At 40.9% G+C, this 19,986-nt stretch overlaps 1 protein-coding gene across 1 annotated transcript in view; it reads right to left on the bottom strand.

Moving 5' to 3' along the window:
* Nucleotides 1–19,986, bottom strand: part of NUP62 (nucleoporin 62) — a gene marked incomplete at its 5' end in the record, with an annotated part of 873,863 nt that overhangs the window by 114,336 nt on the left and 739,541 nt on the right. Inside the window, one exon of the mRNA XM_044076211.1 lies at nucleotides 11,060–11,171. Within this exon, the coding sequence (XP_043932146.1) occupies nucleotides 11,060–11,171 (112 nt within the window). The remainder of the gene's footprint in view (nucleotides 1–11,059; nucleotides 11,172–19,986) is intronic.

The following is a 19,986-nucleotide window of genomic DNA, read 5'->3' as shown; positions in this document are numbered from 1 at the left end:
AATCATACTCATACTGTTAACAATGGGTAGGGGCCCCTGCAAAAGAAGAAACTAAATTATATAACGCAAATTTTTCCTCACAAGAAGAAACTGCAGATAAAACATTTCACAATTTGTCAGAACAAATTTTAGCATATGAGCTGACAATTCAAAATTTACAAAATCAAAGCTGCAGAAGTTTACACTTTTTCCCCATACTTAGTTAATTCTATTCCTACTCTTTCTGATAGGTGTTTAGCAGCAGAGGGATTAACTAAATCTATAGCTGCTGGGTCAGGTTTGGAAATAGTGTATAAAAACTTAAAAGACTGAGGAAAGTATAGCTGTGTACACTTACCATAAATGTTGATGTTAGAGTGTATTCACTGTAGTGGGATTTCCTGCCCTGAAAGCACAGCCCAACTACCAGAGAAAAATCTTTCCGTGTCTCAGGTTGGCGGATGCACAGACTGACATCAGTATGCTCAGGTAAAAAGGTAGCTAGCCTGCGTAAGAACAACAGTCTTTCACTGCCCCCCAAATAAGAGGAGCCCTGAGAAGACTGGAGCCATCCCAAAGGATAGCCTGGCAGAGGAGCAGAGGCCAAGGAAGTATCCCTTGGGTGCGTTGCACAGTCAGAAGATGCCTAATAGCAGGCTAAGGGGGTAGGAGGGTGGGAAAGAAGACTGCAACAGTGAATACATTCGAACATCTACATTTCTGGTATAAGTGTAGATAACTGTACTATGTTCTTTGTGTTTCATTGTTGCAGTCCTGACTACTGGGAAGATTCCCAAAGCAGAAAAGAGGGTGGAAGGATGCTAGGGTGAAGAGAGGATGCCCTGCAGAACTGCAGTGGCAAACTCTGCTCTAGACTTGAAGAATGCTAAATGGTAGTGTTTGGTGAAGGTATGCACCGAGGACCAGGTGGCTGCCTCTAAAACGTCCTTGGTGGGAACCCTTTGATGAAGACAGCAGAAGTAGCAGTAGCCCTGGTGGAGTGAGATCTAATCCCAACAGTGAGTACCTTGCCATGAAAGCTATAGCAAAAGGAAATACAATGGGAGATTCATTTGAAAATAGTTTGCTTGAAAGATGGTTTGCCTTCTACATCAGAGGCAAAGGTAACAAAGAGCTGCTCAGTTTTTCTTAAAACCCTTGTCCTATCCAGGTAAAAACGTAGCTGCCTGTGAACATCCAAGGAATGCAGAATTGTCTCCCATTTATTTTGATGGTTGGGGAGGAAGGTTGGTAGATGGATGGTCCAATTCAGGGCGGTGTCAGAGATCACCTTGGACATGAAGGATGGGTTGGCCCTAACAGAAACCCTATCCTTCTGAAAAATAAAGGGTTCAACTGCCACGAGGGCCTACAGTTCACAAACTCTGCTAGCTGAGGTGAAAGAAAACAGCTATACTACTAGCTTAGTTAGAAACTTGAGGTCAGCAGATGCTGCTGATTCAAAGGGAGGCAAAGTTAATTTTTCTAAAATAAAGTTCAGGTCCCATGGGGGGCAAAGGCTTCCCTTCTGGGAGGCCTAATGTGTATGACCCCCCCCCCCGAGAAACTGTCATAAGAGTAGGTGGGAAAAAACAGGAGTGGGTGAAGGCAGATAAGCAGAAATGGCAGAAGTATGGATTTTAATAGAAGAGTAGGAAAGTCCCTGATTTAGCAGAGTAGTCAAGTATTCCAGGATGCTGGTAATGTTAACTGACTGTGGCTCTAGGTGCTGATCTTTGTACCCTATAGAGAACCTTTTCCATTTGGCTTTGTAAAACTTCCTAGTGCTAGGTCTTCTGGACTCCCTGAGGATGTCTAGCATCTGTTTGCTTAGGGTGGCGCCTGTGTAGGGTGTTGTGGGATCATCCATGCTGCCAAGCTGAAAGTTGGCAGGCTGGGATGAACAATTCCATCATTTTGAGTGAGGTCGCCCATCCTCTGAGGCATGATCCACTGTGCCTGGTTGGACAGCTGGAGGAAGAGAGCGTACAAATGCTGTCTGGGTCAGTCTGGGACTATCGATATTGCTCTTGGTCCCTCCTCCCTTATCTTGAGCAGGATCCGAGGAATTAGGAGTATGGGAGGGAACGCATAAATGAATAGTTGGGTCAATGGGAAGGAGAAGGCACCTGTTTTCCAGGCAGACTCCTGTTGGATCTTGGTGCAGAATTTTTGCAATAGCATGTTTTGTTTGGATGCAAAGAGGCCAACCTGAGGGACTGCCAAAGACTAGGTTATGGTCTGGAAAATCTCTGGGTGCAGGTGCCACTCGAGGGTCCATAAGATCCCTGCTGAGGTGGTCTGCTAAAATATTCTGAACTCCTGGTAAGTACAGTGCCATGAGATGCAGTCCCAGAGTGTGCCGCTGCAGTTTCCCAGATTTACATTGCTAAATGACACAAGGGGTAGGAATATGTTTCTCCCTGTCTGTTGATGTACCACATTAATGTGTTGTCTGTCCTTATTACCAGAATGCCTGGTGTCCATTTTTCTTTGAAGGCTATTACGCCTTTTTGTGCAGCCATGAGTTCTTTCCAATTGATGTGCCTGTTTCTGATGTTGATTTCTCACTTCCGCTGGGTTTGTAGGTTGTAGAAGCGAGCCTCCAGGCTGTCTTCTGAGGTATTGTAAGGGTCTGCCTATGAGGACTTAACATGAAGGGGAGGCCTGGGTTGCAGGTGCAAGTCTGTGTCCACCAAGAAAACTCCAGTTTGAGGCAAGGAATGAGGGGTATCTTTCTCAAGTGGCTGTGAGTTCTGGCACCATATGTTCCTGAGATACCACTGCAGCTTCCTCATGTGCAGTTTGGCAAGGGGGACCATGAGGATGCATGCAGCCATGTACCCCAGGGCTCTTAAAAATTCCCTTGCTGAAATCTGATCCTTCATTTGGATCTTTTGGAAGTAATCTTAGCAGGGACACTTTTTCTGGTGGGAGAAAAGCCTTCTGGGGAGTGGTGTCCAGGACGGCTGCCCTGAAAAATAATCCTTTGGGTTGGTGAAGTGCTGGACTTCTGAGGGTTCAATGTGAACCCCAACGAAGACAGTAGGCTCTGGGTGAATTTGATATCCTGGAGTAGTTTGGGGGGGTGGGGATCTGTTGACTGTACAAGGCAGTCCAGATAGGGGGTAGATTTGTATTCCCTTGGTCCTGCAGAAAGCTATTACTGGAGCCAGACACTTTCTGAACACTGTTGATGCAGCAGATAAGCCAAAGGGCAGAGGAAAAAATTGATAATGACTGGATCCTGCCCTGAAGCGAAGAAACTTTCTGTGGGATTCCTGAACAGGAATGTGAAGGTCGGCATCCTTTAGGTCTACAGAGACCATGAAAGGCCTGCAGGGGACAGCATGGTAAGGAGCTTTTGAAGAGTTAACATTTTGAATTTGGGAACCAAGAGAAACTGGGTGAGTTCTGACAGGTCCAGAACAGGGCACGAACAGCATTCTTTCTTGGGAACCAGGAATAGTCGAACAGAATTCCATTCCCTGCTGAGGAGTAGGGACTGGCTCTACTGCTCCTTGCACACAGATTTTGAATTTGAACCTGAATCTGTTATTTGATTTAGGGGGACATCTGGAAAACCTGAGGATTTTAATTGCTCTTTGAAAGTGAGCTTGTAGCCATTTGCAATAATGTCTAGAACCCACTTGTTGGAGGCAATTAGCGTCCAGGTAAGATGAGGAAAAAAAAGAGAGCTTTCCTCCTAGCCTTGGGGGTGAAAGTAGGGTGGCTGAGTCACCATGTCTCTCTGGAAGTGGCATGGGGTCTAGAACCCACAAAACCTATATTTGTCTGTTTCTCCTGCATTTTCAATGGGCTTTGTAAACCAACATGTATGCAGCCCCACTAACCTTGGGCCACCAATATTAACCTTTCATCTCTTGGTTTGAATTTGCGTCTCCTTAACCATTCCTGCGTTCATTCCTGATCAACATGAGGTTCTTCCAGAGGTTCACTGGTACAGACTGACCGATTTACCTGAATGCAGCTTCAGTGCTTCTGGTCTTGCGAAGCAAGAAAAGACTGGTGTTCTGATGCAGGCTGGCTGCCTTTATACCAGAGTGTACTGACGTCGGTATGGGTGTCCGCCAGCCTGGGAGCCAGAAAGATTTTTCTCTGGTACTTGGGTCGGCCGATGGCTTTCAGGGCAGAAAATCCTAACAGTCAAGTCTGCAACAGTGAAACATGAACATCTTTATACATCCTATCTGTCTTTTCAGGGGCAGATGGCTGACTATCAGAAAATTGCAGACAGTAACATCCTCAAATGTAGACAGAACAGCAGGAATAGTTGTAGGTTCTGGAAATTCCTTCTGTAACAATTTGTAGCATTTCCTAAGGGACTGAGAAACCTCAATGTTCTCCCACTGAAAAACAATGGCACATTCTAGCAATAGATTCAGAGAAAGAGAAGACCCAGCAGACAGAACCAGAAACTGAGGTCTCATTTGAGTCTGAATCAGAAATCATCTTCCTATTCAGATTCAGAATGCTGAATCTCTTCAGGAAGACAGGAATCCCTCTTTCTTTTACCAGAAATGACCTGGCAAGAAGGATCAACAACATGAATTAAATCCTCAGCCAGACCTAGCAAACTACTCCAGTCTAAGGACATTTGAGGAGGAGTAGACAGATGCTTAGTTTTCAGTTTCTTTTTGACAAGAAAAATGGGACCACCCATGTTACTAATGTTACCAGCAGCTTCCCAAAGGATGGGCACAGTATTCTGGCACAGCAGGGAAGCCCTCCCCATTCTCTCTTCCAGGACTGACAAGAGTGGCACTCCCTTGCCCACTGAGATGACTCCAACAGCCACAGATGATCAGGCTAACTGTAGTCCAAGAAGGCTATAGGTACTATACTAGAAGGATCCGGGGTGAAAGAGAAGTGATCTGAGGTACAACAATGGCCAAGGCAGAGTCACCCAGGCAAATTGCTAGCCTGCTGTGGTGGTAAAGGCTGTTATGTAAAACTTTGTTTCTGTGGTTGGAAGGAACGTAGAACCTGTAGTTTATTCTATGGTCAAGCCAAAAATGGTACTTCTCTCCTGGGGAACAGAAGCAAAAAATGCTGGTAAAACTACAAATCTTTAAACATCACTTTTTTCACAGAAAAACACAGTTAAAAAAAGCACTTTAATTTTTTGAGCTGGCAAAGTATTTTACACACAATTTCTCTGAAGGAAAAAAATGGTTATTTTACACAACTCTGACAGGCAAATAAAAACTCCCTTTTAAAAGTACAATAGTGTCTCTTCACAGTGTGTTAAGACACAAAATTCCTAGCTTAACTTTCCTAAACAGGAAAGTGATCACACAATATTTAGAAAATATTTTTTTTTCCCTGAAAGGAAACTTATCTGCTTTGTAAAAGAACAGGACCAAGCCAAATGCTGATCCTCAAAAGCCCTACAGGACTGTACTCTTTGGCAACAGTAAAGCTCTGAAGGACTTGGCACCCAAACTTGTCTTTTAGTCAGCTCAGCTACAGCTGCCTGACACAGTTTGGGTGTGTGGAAGGTGCCCTGAAACTTCTGAAACTCACAGGCTGTTATATCTTTGGCTGGTAGTACCTATATAGATAAGGCTACTTACTGCAAGAGTAATCAAAATGATTAATCTTTGTCGCTCTTTAAATTTCACTGTACTGGTTTTATAGTTCTAGGAATTCACAACTCTAGGTCTCAGAATGACAACAGAGAGCTGTATCAGGCTGCACCAGAGGGCTAGGACTCCCAAATGGCTGCATTGGCAGACAAGGCATAAAAGGGAGATGAAGCCTAAAGTGCAGTGTTTTATTACCTGGAATAAAAAAGGAAATCGTGGGAAGAGGAGAGAATATGAAACAGGAAAGTTTTAAACCTGGGAGAAAAGCATGGGGTGTGGGAAGCAGACAGTAAGAAAGAAAAGATTAGTGGTAGTGACGTTGGTTAGGAAGGTTGAGCAACTGAAGGGCGGTGGTTTGTGGAATGACTTACTAATGATGCGTGGAGGCTAAACAAAGTGTACAGCCCTAAAAAGAATGATCTGGTGATATACGAGAGGTTCAAAACAAAGAACTGGACAATAGAAAGGGAAGAAGGCATTGGCAGAAGAATATTTCAATATGGTCATGGAGCCAGAACTGGGCACATTGTTCAAGAAGTTATCCCTAGGTGTTTTTTTTCAACTGCTTGCTAATCATTTGTCCTCTTGTCACCAAACTGACTACTGTGATTACAAGGCTAATGGCACTAGGAGTCCTTTAAGCCTAGCGAAATTAACCAGGTGCATCTAGTTGAGTTTAAGTGGTAGAGCATTTACAAGTTGCCTCTGTTCAACAGGGTCGCACGTGTCAGTCCAGGAGTAAATTTCCAATTCCTTATCCATTAATCCAGGTTGCATATGATTAGAGTCAAGGAAGAACTCTGCTTCACATGTACAGGAAGGTTGCTCCTAAGTGGAAGTCTGACAAGCACCTAACCCCTGCAGCATGTTCTTTTTATGTTGCAAAAAAATGTAGGTCCTTTGATCAGGTATTTCTAATGCCATTAGACTTGCAGATATGCAGCAAGTCCATTAGTACTAGATAAGATGGTGCCTTGTAAGCCAGACACAGATCACCTCTCTAGTCTGAGTAGAAAGATAAAGCTTTGAGGTGGTCTGTGTAATTCCATATCATTATGCGGGCTAAGTACAGAGGAACAATTACATCATTGGACCTGGATGTCATACCCTTGTTTATGACCTGTGCAAAAAGAATGATTTCCTTTACAACAGACACATGATGGCTACAGGCCAAGTCACTGTCCACTTATTTTCCCAAGTTCTTAACCACAAGGTCTACTTTTAGATATGTATTATCTGTACAGTAATTCCCCAGGGTAGCACAATTTCCAAAGAATACCATTTTATATTTTTGGCATTCAGTTTTAGACAGGTCTGGCACCAATTATTAGTTTGTGACAAGCCTGATTGGAAAGTATTAGTACCCTTGAAGAGATTCTATGATTATGCTGAGCTTGCAGTCATCTGCAAACTTGGTCAACCAGAGGTCTCCAAAAAGGAGCGGGCCAAAGCACAGAGTCCAGAAGGACTTCGCTACTGACTGACTTTTTTGCAGAGGTAGAGTCACTTGTGAGGCACTTGGATATCCAATGGTTGATATAGGGATTTAATACAAGTTTTGCTCCCATAAGAAACAGCCTGCCATGACTACTAGTTAAAACATTATTGTTAAGTGCCTTTTAAAATCCATATAAACATATTAATGATATGCAAGTACCAACAAGATTGCATTGACGCATTCGATTTACTTGATGTTCACGGTTTGTGACATGACTGTTTATTTATTTACATTTGTTTATCGGGTAATGCCAGACTAGGCAATTCGCGGAGACAAACTCCAGAAAGTAACAGATACATAAAGCCATAAAAGTACAAATGCATAAGGGAAATATCTTAAGATTACATATTTATACAATTTTTACAAATAAGGGTTAATAAACAGAAACATTAACTCAGTGAGCCAGTTACAAAAATATTAGTATAAACACACTTTTTTATACATGAGAAAAAGGATCAAATGAAAGATGGGATTATCCTCATCAAGAAGGACATGAGGCTATATGAGAGCATATAGACAGACAGAAAAAGAAAAACTACATAGCTTCATAATTTTAATACAGCTCTTGCTTCTGGAGTCTCATGCAGACGTAAGAACTTAAATGGTTGCTCTTACAATACAAGAAGTTAAACAGCTGCATAGTTTCTGCTTTAATAAATTAAATCACTGTTGTACAAAATAATTATCCAACTATTAACAGCTAGGAAATGGGGAGTGGGCAAGAGGTGGAAGCAATTTGGTGACTGTGAAGAACACTGGACCCATTTTAAGTGATGACCCACAATAATAGCTACTTATCACTATATACAGTACCCTGCATTGTAGAAAGTACTAGAAAATGGTTCTTATAGGTTAGGCAAGTACTATGCTAGCTGCCCTTGCGGAGCTTTTTAAAGCCTAGCCAATTTCCCTGTTTTGTACTTGAATTATCCTATCCTGTTTGGTTAGAGATTGACTTTACCCATCCCATGATCGATAATTATACTTTACCTCTAATAAGAATAAATGGGATCGTACCACAGATAATCTGAAGTGATCCATGCATGTGATAACTCATTTAGGAGCTGCCTCTATCCATTAGTAGCACAGAGGGCAATCCTGGGATAAATTTTCCATTTCCCATCCGGAGATCTAAGTTGCACTTGAATGTGGACCAGGATGAACTTTGTTTTATCTGGCTGTGGAGTCTGTTCCAGAGCAGCAGTATCCTCCGAAAAATATACCTATCCCTCCAAACTGTTCATGTTGCAGAAGAGGTTTAGATCCCTAGAGAGAGCATTTCTGATACCATGACTTGTTGATGTGCAGTAAATCTATAAGTACTGGGACGAAGAAGGCTTTGTATGCCAGACACATCACCTCTTAGCAATCTGTAAGATACTGAGTATAGTGACTGGGCTACGAGTTAGTCCAGGTAGGACATGTTGCTTATGTCTTGTATCCCATTAGTAAGGTATCTCAGTGTGTTCCATTTGTAGCATGTCTGGATAGATTCATGCCAAATGGGGCATTACATTCGATGATTGGCTTAACGAGGGCTGAGTAAAGGAAGATGACATTCGTAGATCTACAAACAATCCCTTTGTTTATATGCAGTGCAATGTAGGAGGACTTTCTTAAAACAGGCATATGTTGGTCAAATGTTAGGTCACTGTCCACATAAGTTCCCAAATTCCGAACAAGTGGGTCACTCTTATGGGGCAAGCTTAATTTCTTACCTGGCAAAGTTTATTGCTGGAAGGAACTTAGTTGTACTATCACTGTACAAGCAGTAGGCATGCTATCATTTGTCCTGCACTAAAATTGAGGTCATAACTTCCCTGCTGCAGAAATGCAAATTTACAACTTTAAACTCTATAGATGGTAGCTATATATATATATATATATATATATATATATATATATGTGTGTGTGTGTGTGTATACATAAGTGTGTGTGTGCGCATGCATTTTTTTTTTTTTTTTTTAAAGCAGATTGGAACAATTTCAAAACGGAATTTTTTTTCAGTTATTTGGCACTAAGGTTACTCTGCAGTCAGTAGTAGAAACAGTTGGGGTGAACCTGTATTATGTAGCCTTAAAGGTAATGGTAGTTGGCAGCATTAAAACATTTAACATTAGCAGACTCTATACACATTAGTATGCAACTTATTCAGTACTCTAACTAGAAGGACAAATGGAGGCAAAGATTACCTTACAAACTGCCATGTTTCCGGTGTTGTTTTTATTCATCCACAATCCTTTTCCCATTTTTGTATATGGTGTCAGGGTGTCACTTCAACAGTGAATCATCTAGAGCCAAGGTTTACACCGCTAGGTGACTAGCCTGCCGAGGGATTTCTTCTACATACACACACACACCTACAGCCAATTTAGAGTGCCTAATCCACCTTACTGCAGGGTCTTTGGAATGTGGGAGGAAACCAAAGCACCAGGAGGAAACATGCAAACACAGGGATGACATGCTCTACTCTGCACAGAAGGCACCCCAGCAGAGGATCAAACCTGCGAACCTCCTGCTGTGAGGCAACGACACTATCTGCTGTGCCAATGTGCCACCCTTCCAGTATTATCAATGCTTAATTTTAACAAGTCGCAACAGAGCACTGTTTTGGGAATTGTTTGACCTCTGTACTTGAAATACATTTTCTTATATCACTAACTTGTACGTAGAGGGGTTAGAATCAAGCAATTTTAACTGCTTCAGACTGTGTGGAAGCTGTTTTAAGTCTGTTTACTTTATGTTGCAAGGTACATTCTAAATGTTACATCTTTACAGTTCAAACAAATGTTCCTACTGTCAAAACCATAAGCATTACTGTCAAAATTCAACACAAATTCATCTTTTCAGTAGAAGCATTCATTAGATTCTTGGTCTTAAAACTGGATATTATAGCACAATAAACTGTAAATATAAATGTTGCATTCTTTTAACAATTTACAATAACTTAGTAACCACTCAAGTTGTACATAATACAAGAGCAGCATTTTGTTTTATTTAGCTGTGAGTTTCAAGAGTTTAAGCAATTTCATGTTGTTTGGCTGACAACATACTTAAAAGAAATATGAAAATTATGACAAAAGGAATAATCAGTAAATCAATAAAGCTCATCTCTTTAGATGCACCAGACAGAGGTTAGATATCAAAGCAGTGTTCTATATTAAGAACTCTTTTAAAGGGAAATCTTTTAGTATCTTATATGCAACAAAGTTTTGCAATTATTGTAAATATGAATTAGCAACATTAGACGCCTGACACATAGCCGGTACAAAATACAGAGATGTCACCAAGGTTTAGAGAGTCAAAAATGCTTAGCAGTCTGTAACATCCACTAATTAGCTAGCTGGTGGCTTGGAATTGCAGTAATGCTGTTACCTTTTTTCCTACTTTCACTGGAAAACACTGTGGGTCCAGTGTTCTTCAGCAATGCTAAGAATTTTAAGTACAGAAAAATTCCCAGAGTTGTAAGGGATGAAAAAGGCTTAACCTGACCATTTCAAGAAGTACCCCCCCAACTGCAAACATCCAGTTTGGTACACAATAATGCAGTGGAGTATTTGTTTATTGGTAAAATGCTGTACACCCAGCTAGGAGACTCAAACTTGTATACCAAATACAACTCCTGTGCACAAATTCACATCACCCTGTTCAGATCCTGCAAGGGGTTTGCAGCTTATCAAGAGAACAAGGCATCAGCACTTCACACCTGGGGCACAGAAAAGTAAACAAAAACCTTGCTTTATGTAAATATACGCACACTCAGATTAGGATGAAAGTAAATCAGATTCATAGGGAGATACAGCTCTCCCTACAAAGGTAATAAACTAAAGAAACAGAACAAAATGGTCTTAAATTTGAAATAAATTTGTGTGTTATGAAACCGACACCACTTACACCTGTAAAACATAATTTAGTCTCCAGGAATTCACAAGACCACCAAATAAGAAAAAAATACCTTATCCAGACAACTTACTGGGTCACTTGTATCTGCAGGACCACTGGATAAGTTCAGGTGCCCAATAATCTCCTTAAGGTCTTGAGTCATTCGCTTCAGCTGAGCATCAATGTTTTCTGCCAGTTTGTACCTACATAAAGCACAAATCAGTAGTACTTAATGTGTGCAACAATGACTGTACTCATATGTAACAGTTTCAAATAAAACTCCTGCAATATTTCAAGCTTTTACCTCATTTTTTGGACACTTACCAGTTGTACTGTAGCAAGTGTAAACATGCAAAGGAACAGTAAGCAGAACAAGCTGAACAGAAAGCATGAGGCATAGCACTTTGCACAAAAGAAACCGCACAATTTTCCTTATTCACAAGGCCTTGCATATTCAGCAACAAAGATAAGTTAAGAGTTTTTCATTTCTTGAACTGTTTTTAAATTTGAGAGTCTATACCTGCTTTAGCTAGTCTTTTAGCCCATATTAATAAATTCCAGTAAACAGTTGCACTGCATTTTGCCTTTAACTGCATTGCTAGGATTAAACACCAATTTATTTCTTAGGCGGTGTGCATCAGACTAGTTCAGAAACTTGTGCTAGCATTAAGGCAGTTTCATAGATCCATAGGTATAAGCTAGGCTAAATGACCACTAGGGTCCATAAAAAGCCTACCCGTGCAATGCAAATTTGATGCACAAACTTGACATTTATTTTACAGGAGTGTTTTATTGACTGCTTCTGCACATCAGACACACAAGAGCCAGACCAGGGGTGAATTTCCAATTACCCATCCACTGATCTAAGTTGTGCTTAAATAGAGATAGGAAGAAAATCTGCTTCACATTGATGGGGAGATCCAGAGGATAGGTATTCTCTGAGAAACCTCTCTCGCTTCTTTCTCTTCACCATGCCCTATTTATGCTGCAAGCAAAAATTTAAGTCTTTTAATCTAGCAGTTCTCATGCTGTTTGTTCTGCAGGGATATCTAGAATGACGGGCAAAGATCACCTTTCAGGAGTCTGTATGATACAGAATAAAGAGACAGGGCTTTGAGATGATCAGCATTAGGACACTGTGTTTACTTCCTGCACTCTTTTTGTAAGGAACTTTTGTGTATGGTCCAATTGCTGTGCCTCTGGTCAGGAACATACCGAAGGGGGCATTATACTTTATGATGGGCCTGAAGAGGGCCAAGTACAGTGGTATGAGGACCTCTCTGGACCTAGATTCCATGCACTTGCTTACCAGCTGAGTAACACAGAAGGTTCTTACTATCTTGGACACATGCTGGTCCAAGGCTAGGCTACTATCTACATGAGTTTCCAGATCCTGGACTAGTCAATCAATTTTTTTTTTTTTTCAAATACACTTGAATGAATTCCACAGTATTTATACTTAACATCTTAAATAACTATGTATACTATTTACATTAGCCTGACACTATAGCAGATCTTAATGTATACAGTTACTTTATAAGTATGTCCAATCCATTATCAGAGTGTCTGATCAATTATTGTATAGTGTCAATCAAAGATAACCTTTTCCCCAAGGGTTGCTGATAAATGGCTTTGGATAAATTTTTAATTCTTTAATTTCCAATAATGTTGTGGTCTTCAGTAGGCTGTAGAAGTCTTCCAAAGTTGGTATTGTATTTGTAAACCATCTTGTTATACACTTCCATGAAATTGCAAGTATAGTCCATACTATATACATGTTTGACCTTCATTCACATTTAATAATACAAGAGCTTTAGTTAAATAAAATGATTCATTAAATAAAGCTTGTAGAAAGTTATTAATACCATTCCAAAATGGCTCAATTTTAACACAATCAAAGAAAATGTGGTTCCAATCTGTATTGTGTACTTGCTCACATCTCAAACATATTCCTTTCATGGAAGAACTAATTTTACTGATTCTGTCTGGGGTTAAGAATGCTCCGTGCAAGCATTTCCAATTAAAAACTTTCCAGTATTGTGTAAAGGATGTATATTTTCCGATAAGATACTGTATTGAGTGTCCTTTTGTTATACATTTCCAATATGAGGTTTTGGGTGTTGTTTTATAGTTTAGAAATATTTTGTAAAATTTTGAAATACCATGTCAAGGTCATTATATATGATTTCATATATGTACTTCGTAAATTTAGGTATTTCTTTAAATGAAGAATTAATTATTTTACTTAAATCTTGCGAATATGACAGAATAATCTGAAAGTTAGCCAGTCTTTTTGTGGAATTTTGTATGTTGTTTTTATTTCCTGCATATCTAAAACTTTTAGTTCGTTGATACATTGGAGTCAACAGACAAATCCTTTATGTGTTCCCAGGAATTAATAATTTCTCTATATATTTTATGTGAAAAGTTCTTTGTGACTATAAATGGTTAAAAGATCAAACCAGATTTTTAAATCTATATTTGCATTAATAATTTTCCTAAATGAGTCAGTGTAATAATTAATCATATGAATTTTAGTGGGTTATGTTATACTGTATACTAATGCACAATATGTACTATGGCAAATTGTTTTTATCTATTTGAAATTTTTTTTGTAAATCAACTTCATTTATTGATATTACAGTTAGTAATTCTTTCCAATTTGCAGAGTGATTTGGACTTATACAACCTGAAATTGTTTTAGATACTGATGCTTTTTTATATGTTTCTATATCAGGAAAGTTTAATCCTCCCCGTTTCCATGGTCTGATATGATGTATTAAAGCTATTCTGTTTCTTTTGGGAAACCATAAAAATTTTATTTGGCATGAATTTATTTCTTTAAGTATATTAATTTCTGGTAACAGTTGTATTGCCAAGGCTATATACAGGATCTTGGGCAGCAAAACCATTTTTATTAACTGTAGTCTGTCTTCAAAAGTTATTATTTTGGTCCATTTTTCCACAGAGATTTTAACTGTATTGATATTATTGTAGTTTTTCGAGACTAATTCATTATTATCCTTGCATAACTCAATTCCTAGATATTTTAAGGTAGATTCTTGTTTTCCTATGGTGTGATCCCCATTAGCCTGCAGTTCGTGTGTGTTTTTCCAGGCTGTTCTTAAAATATCCAAACCAATATTTGTCCTGTTCCATTTTGCCAGACTGTTACATGCAGTGGCCACTCTGCCAGTGAACCACTTAACACACCTTCTATTCCCACAGATATTTCCATGAAGGAAATCTGAGGACTCTCTAGCACTTCCGGCAACCCCAAACACCCCTGGAATCAGCTATCCCCCATATGCCCAACATGTCCGAGCAAGCTCACCTCCCAGACCACTGCAAAGGGTACTGCACAAGACCAAGTGCTCTTAGTCTTTCACAAGAACTCAAACTTCCACTCTTATGTAAATCCTTAATGTGTTTGGACCAAAATACATTTTAAATATAAAACTGTGCTTTTTTTTTATTTATTTTTTTTTTTTATTAATAATCAACTTAATTAGCTAAACGAAGTGTTGGGAGACCATCAATATGTGTACAAGTGGTTTAAAAAGTACAGTTGTGTACACTTACCATAAATGTAGATGTTCGGGAGTATTCACTGTTGCAGTCATTACATTTGGGTATTCTGCTGGCAGGTTGCCCTCAGTCGGCCTGAATTCCAAAGTCTTGGGTCCTGCGTAGGTTGCTGTCTCCTCTTCCATGATGTCAAGTCGTCAGGGGTATAAAACAAGCAGCCAACGCCATTTTCTTTAGTTTTTCTTGCCCCAGATGTCAGGTGCCCCCAAAAAGATAAAAAAAAAAATATATATATATATATATATATATATATATATATATATATATATATATGCGCAAGAATACAAACGTTACCGTCATCTACAAGCAAATACACCACATAGGTTGTAGAAGATAGTGAAGGAAAGAGAAACTCCAAAAGAAAAGGGGGACGGCAGGCGGGTAACCTGGACTGCAACAGTGAATACACTCTAACATCTAGACTTATGATGAGTGTACACAACTGTACTATGTTCTTCGTGTTTCACTGTTGCAGTCATTACATTTGGGTAGAATCCCAAAGCTATGGATGGGAGACTGGAGCTAAACAGCATTAGGGGCAGCTATAAGGCCCTACAGAACTGCAGTGGCAAAGCCTGCCCTGGACTTAAGAGTAGAGAGGCAAATGATAATGCTTTGTAAAAGTGTGAACAGAACTCCCAAGTAGCAGCCTCTAGAATGTCTTTGGTTGGTACTCCTCTGAGAAAGGCTGCTGATGTAGCTGCAGCTCTGGTGGAATGAGACCGAATGCCCTTGGGCACAGGTTTGCCATGGTGTAAGTAGCAGAAACGAATGCAGTGGCTTAACCACTTTGAAATAGTCTGCTTTGAAATAGCCTTTCCTTCTGATCCTGCAGCATATGTCACTAGTAACTGTTCAGTTTTTCTTAGAGCTTTAGTCCTGCTCAAGTAGAACCTTAGCTGTCTGTGTACGTCCAATGAATGCAGAATCCTCTCCCCCTTGTTCTGTGGATTCGGATAAAAAGTTGGCAGATGAATAGTTTGGTTAAGAGCCACACTGGAAACCACCTTAGGCATAAATGAAGGATTGGTCCTCAGAGACACCCTGCCTGGGTAAAATATGATAAAAGGCTCCACAGCCATGAGGGCCTGCAGCTCTGAGACTCTTCTTGCTGAAGTAATTGCTAGGAGCAGAGCTGCTTTCCATGATAAGAACTTTAGATCTGCAGTAGCAGCTGGTTCAAAAGGAGGCAGGGTGAGCTTTTCCAACACGTAATTGAGGTCCCATGCAGGTACTGGTGATCTTCTGGGAGGACTTCAATTTTTGGCTCCTCTAAGATACTTAAAAGGATGAGAAAAGATTGGTGGCTCTGTATTGTAATGAGCCGAAATGGCAGAGGCATGTATTTTTATCGATGAGAAAGATAGGCCTTTGTCAAGCATCTCAGTCAAGTATTGTAATATCTGAGGAATATTTGGTTCTGCTGTACGCACATAATCTCTTCCATTTGTCAGCATAAGATTTTCTAGTACTAGGCCTTCTGGCTTCCAAAATGACATCCATCACAGCTTTAATGAGAGATGTTGTTGGTATAACTACATGATCAGCCATGCTGCCAGGTTCAGTGTTTAGAGCTGATTGTGCAGGATCTGATTGTTTTGCTGGGGCAGTAATTGCGGTCTTTGAGGTAAGATCCAAGCTGGGTATTGAGACAAGTTCCTTACGACTGGGTACTAGTATTGGCATGGCCAGTCCGGGGCAATTAGTATAATCTTTGGTTTCTCTTGTCTGACTTTTAGTAGGACCTTGGGAAGAAGAGGCAGAGGAGGAAAGGCGTAAACTGATAGGTTTTTCCAACTGAAGGATAGGGGGTCCACTTTCCATGCTTGTCTGTGATAAGTCCTTGTGCAGAATCTTTTCAATTGATAATTTTGAGGAGAGGCAAATAGATCTATGCCCGGGCTCCCCCATTTCTTTGTTATCATGCTGAAGACTTGTGGATCTAGTTTCCACTCGTGAGGGTCCTTAAGATTTCTGCTCAAGTCATCTGCCAGATTATTTTGTTTTCCTGGCAGGAATTGAGCTTGTAGATGTACTTGGTAAGTCAAAGCGGTGTCCCACAGTGCCATGGCTAGTCTGCAAAGAGGGTATGAATGCATGCCCCCCTGCTTGTTTATATACCACATAACCGTGGTGTTGTCAGTCTTTATCAGTAGTTGTCCTGGATGAACTAAGTCCTTGAAGGCTGTCAGGGCATTATGAACAGCTAACATCTCTTTTTGGTTGATATGCAGATGCATTTGTTTTGGGGTCCATATGCCCTGAATGCTTCTTTCGCCAACTGGGCCCCCATGCATAATCTGATGCATCTGTTAAGGTTTGGCAGGCAGGGGGTAGAGTGAATGGCCGTCCCATGTTTTGGTGACATGCCTTTGCCCATCATAGGAACTCCTGCTGTATGCAGGGAATGAGAGGAATCATTGTTTCCAGACTGTGACAATGTTGACTCCATAAACTTTTTAGGTACCAATGAAGTTTCCTCACTTGCAGTCTTGCATATGGAATCAGTAGAATGCAGGATGCCATGAACCCCAAAGTCTGCAGAATTTGTCTTGCAGATAACTGGGTTTTTGTTGCCATCAGTTTGAAGTAAGTAGTCAGTTGCTTTTGTTTGTCTGGCGTGAGGAAAGCCATCTGGACAGTTGTATTCAAGCTTGCACCCAGGAATGTTATCTTTTGAGAGGGTACCAGTTGTGATTTCTTTTCGTTTATTGTGTACCCTAGGCATGTTAGAAACCTTTTCACAAACGCTAGGTGCTGAAGAATGTCCTTATTCTCTGCTTGAATGAGGCAGTTGTCCAAGTAAGGATATATTTGTATACTTCTTTGTCTGCAAAAAGCAATTACTGGTGCCAGGCACTTTGTAAAGGCCCTGGGTGCAGTAGATAAGCCAAAGGGCAGTGCAGAGAATTGGTAATGCATTAAGCCAGCCTTGAAACGGAGGTATCTTCTGCACGATTCCCTTACTGGGACATGCAGGTATGCCTCTTTTAGGTTTAATGTCACCAGCCAAGCATTCTTGCCCAGCATGGGCAGAAGCTGCTGCAAAGTTAGCATTTTGAATTTTGGAATGTCCAGGAAGGTGTTCAAAATTAATAAATCCAGTATTGGCCTCCAGGCCTTGTTCTTTCTGGTTACCAAGAACAGTAGAGTAAAAACCTTGTCCTTTTTCCTGTTCTGGTACTGGCTGAATAGCCCCCATATCCATGAGGGACGTAACCTGTTTCGGTGCCTCTGCCCATTGATTTTTTGGCAGATCAGGCCAACCGTTTGCTATTGGCAGAGTACATAAATGGAATCTGTATCCCTGTGATACTAGGTTTAACACCCACTTGTCCTGGGTTATTAACTGCCAATTTTGAGAAAAAAGTGCTAACTCCCCCCCCTAAGGGTGCTGCCAACAGATAAGTGCTTGGTGATGGCAGAGGGACGTCATTGGGACTGTTTTCTGCAGGGTTGCCCTTTATCTCCTCCAGATTTGGAGGTAGAAGCACCCCATTGCTTTGACCTGTAAGAATACTGTGCCTGGTATCTAGAACCTTTAGGGTGTCTGGATTTGCCCCTTTGAGCTCTGTCGGACACATGAAAGGACCAATTTTTTGTAGGCCAGTGTCTACTGAATCTTGGTGGCTGCACTTGTAAGAAGTCTTTTACAGTTTGCATAGACTTAGCTTTGTCTTCCATTTTCTTTAAAACCTCTTCTGCCTTAATACCAGAGTATCATGCTGTAAAGGTGCATCCAGTAATTTAGCTTTAACATGATCAGGCAAATGTTGCTCTTTTAGCCAGGCATGCCTCTTAATCACAGATCCAGTAACTGCAGCCCTGCAGAAGGCCTCTAAGGAATCAAAACCACATTGCAAAGTATGCTTTCCAACTTGTTCAGCTGCATGCAATAAGCCCTGCAATTCTTTATTTTCTGCACATTCAGTAATCAATATCATTTTCTGTTTCAGCAATCCTATAACATGTTGTTGATATTTGAGCATAAGAAACTGGCAGTTTAGGGCCCTAACTACCAAGATGTAATAACCTTCTTTTTTCCCATTTATCCAGTGCCCTTGAATCCCTGTCAGAAGGTGTAGGATTTTTTGCTGTTGAGGTCTTAACTCCCTTTGGACCCTGTGAAATAGTTTCAGGGTCAGCAGCAGGGTTTCTAAATAAAAATGTGTGATTCAGGGACCCTGTATTATCTGTCCGGCTTGCTGGGAGCCGGAGGTAAGGAGTCAAGCTTGACTCCGAAAACACATCATCCACAATGTCTAAAACAGGGGGTATGGCTAAAGGCCTGTGCTGAGGGAGAAGGAAATCCCTGAGCCTCTTTTTTGATTCTGAAAAATCTTGACTCTCCCAGTGAAAATGCTCCCTTAAAGTATGCAAGGTTTCTCCAAATGAATAATCCTCAGGAGGTGATGCAGATGGGATAGATTCCTCTGCATCAGAATCCTCATAGGGAGGAATAGAGAATTCCTGATCAGAAGAGGAATCAGAAAAAATAGAAACCTGATCTTAAGATTCATAATCAGTGTCTTGCCTAGGCCTCTTATCAGGAAGGGAATGGGAACCCCTGATCAAGGTAATTAAGTCCAGCCATTTTGATAATCTGTTTTTTAGGCATAGTGGCCTGTGCACATGGCTCATGCGTAGTTTTGTTTTAGCTTTAGAAGTTGCTTTTGTCTTGGGTTTTGCAGCTGTCGGTTTTATATAAAAATATTGAGGCCTGAATACACCCTCAGAAGCCGGTGCCTGCTCAGCGGTTCCGGACCCATCCACGGGAGAGATATCCGAGGGTACAATACTTTGAGTATCTTGCGGCATGCCGGACTCCGCATGGCTCTCGGTAGGGGCCTGCGACTCGAAAGTAGCGGGCATCAGGGACTGCAAAAGCACCTCACTGATTACTGGCGAACCGGCGACTGGCTTAGGAGAAGCTTTGTCGTTGGTTTTGGACCTCGACGTTCTGTCTCTGTCCTTTTCTTTGCGTTTTTTGTGTACTCCAGTAGTTGGATTGCTATCAGACGATATTTCAGGGAAGTTGAATGTTTCCAAAATATTTTGAGGCAAAAATATACCGACGCTCAACAGTGCATTGGTTAAATCTAGCACAAAACCGACAGCCAGGCATGTTGTGATCAGGGCCTAGGCAAGGAATACAGTATAAATGGAAATCCTTATGAGGTATTTACTTCCCACAAGTAATACAATTATTAACTTTTTCTGACATCGGTTTGGAGCAAGAAAAAAGTTTCCCCAACGGGGTACTTCGCTTTAGTGAAGACTTCGGTTCTGAAACTCGAACTTGAAAATTTCAGGAGTCGGCCGACCCGCACTTGCAAACTGCTTCTGTTTCGGGCACCATGCGGCAAGAAAGACTAAAGAAAATGGCATCGGCTGCTTGTTTTATACCCCTGACAACCTGACGTCATGAAG

Source organism: Protopterus annectens, chromosome 7.part0 (assembly GCF_019279795.1).
Source record: "Protopterus annectens isolate FY-2018-M chromosome 7.part0, PAN1.0, whole genome shotgun sequence".
NCBI lineage: Eukaryota > Metazoa > Chordata > Ceratodontiformes > Protopteridae > Protopterus > Protopterus annectens.
The sequence above is the reverse complement of the archived record's forward strand: the minus strand, read 5'-3'. Positions and strand labels throughout refer to the sequence as shown.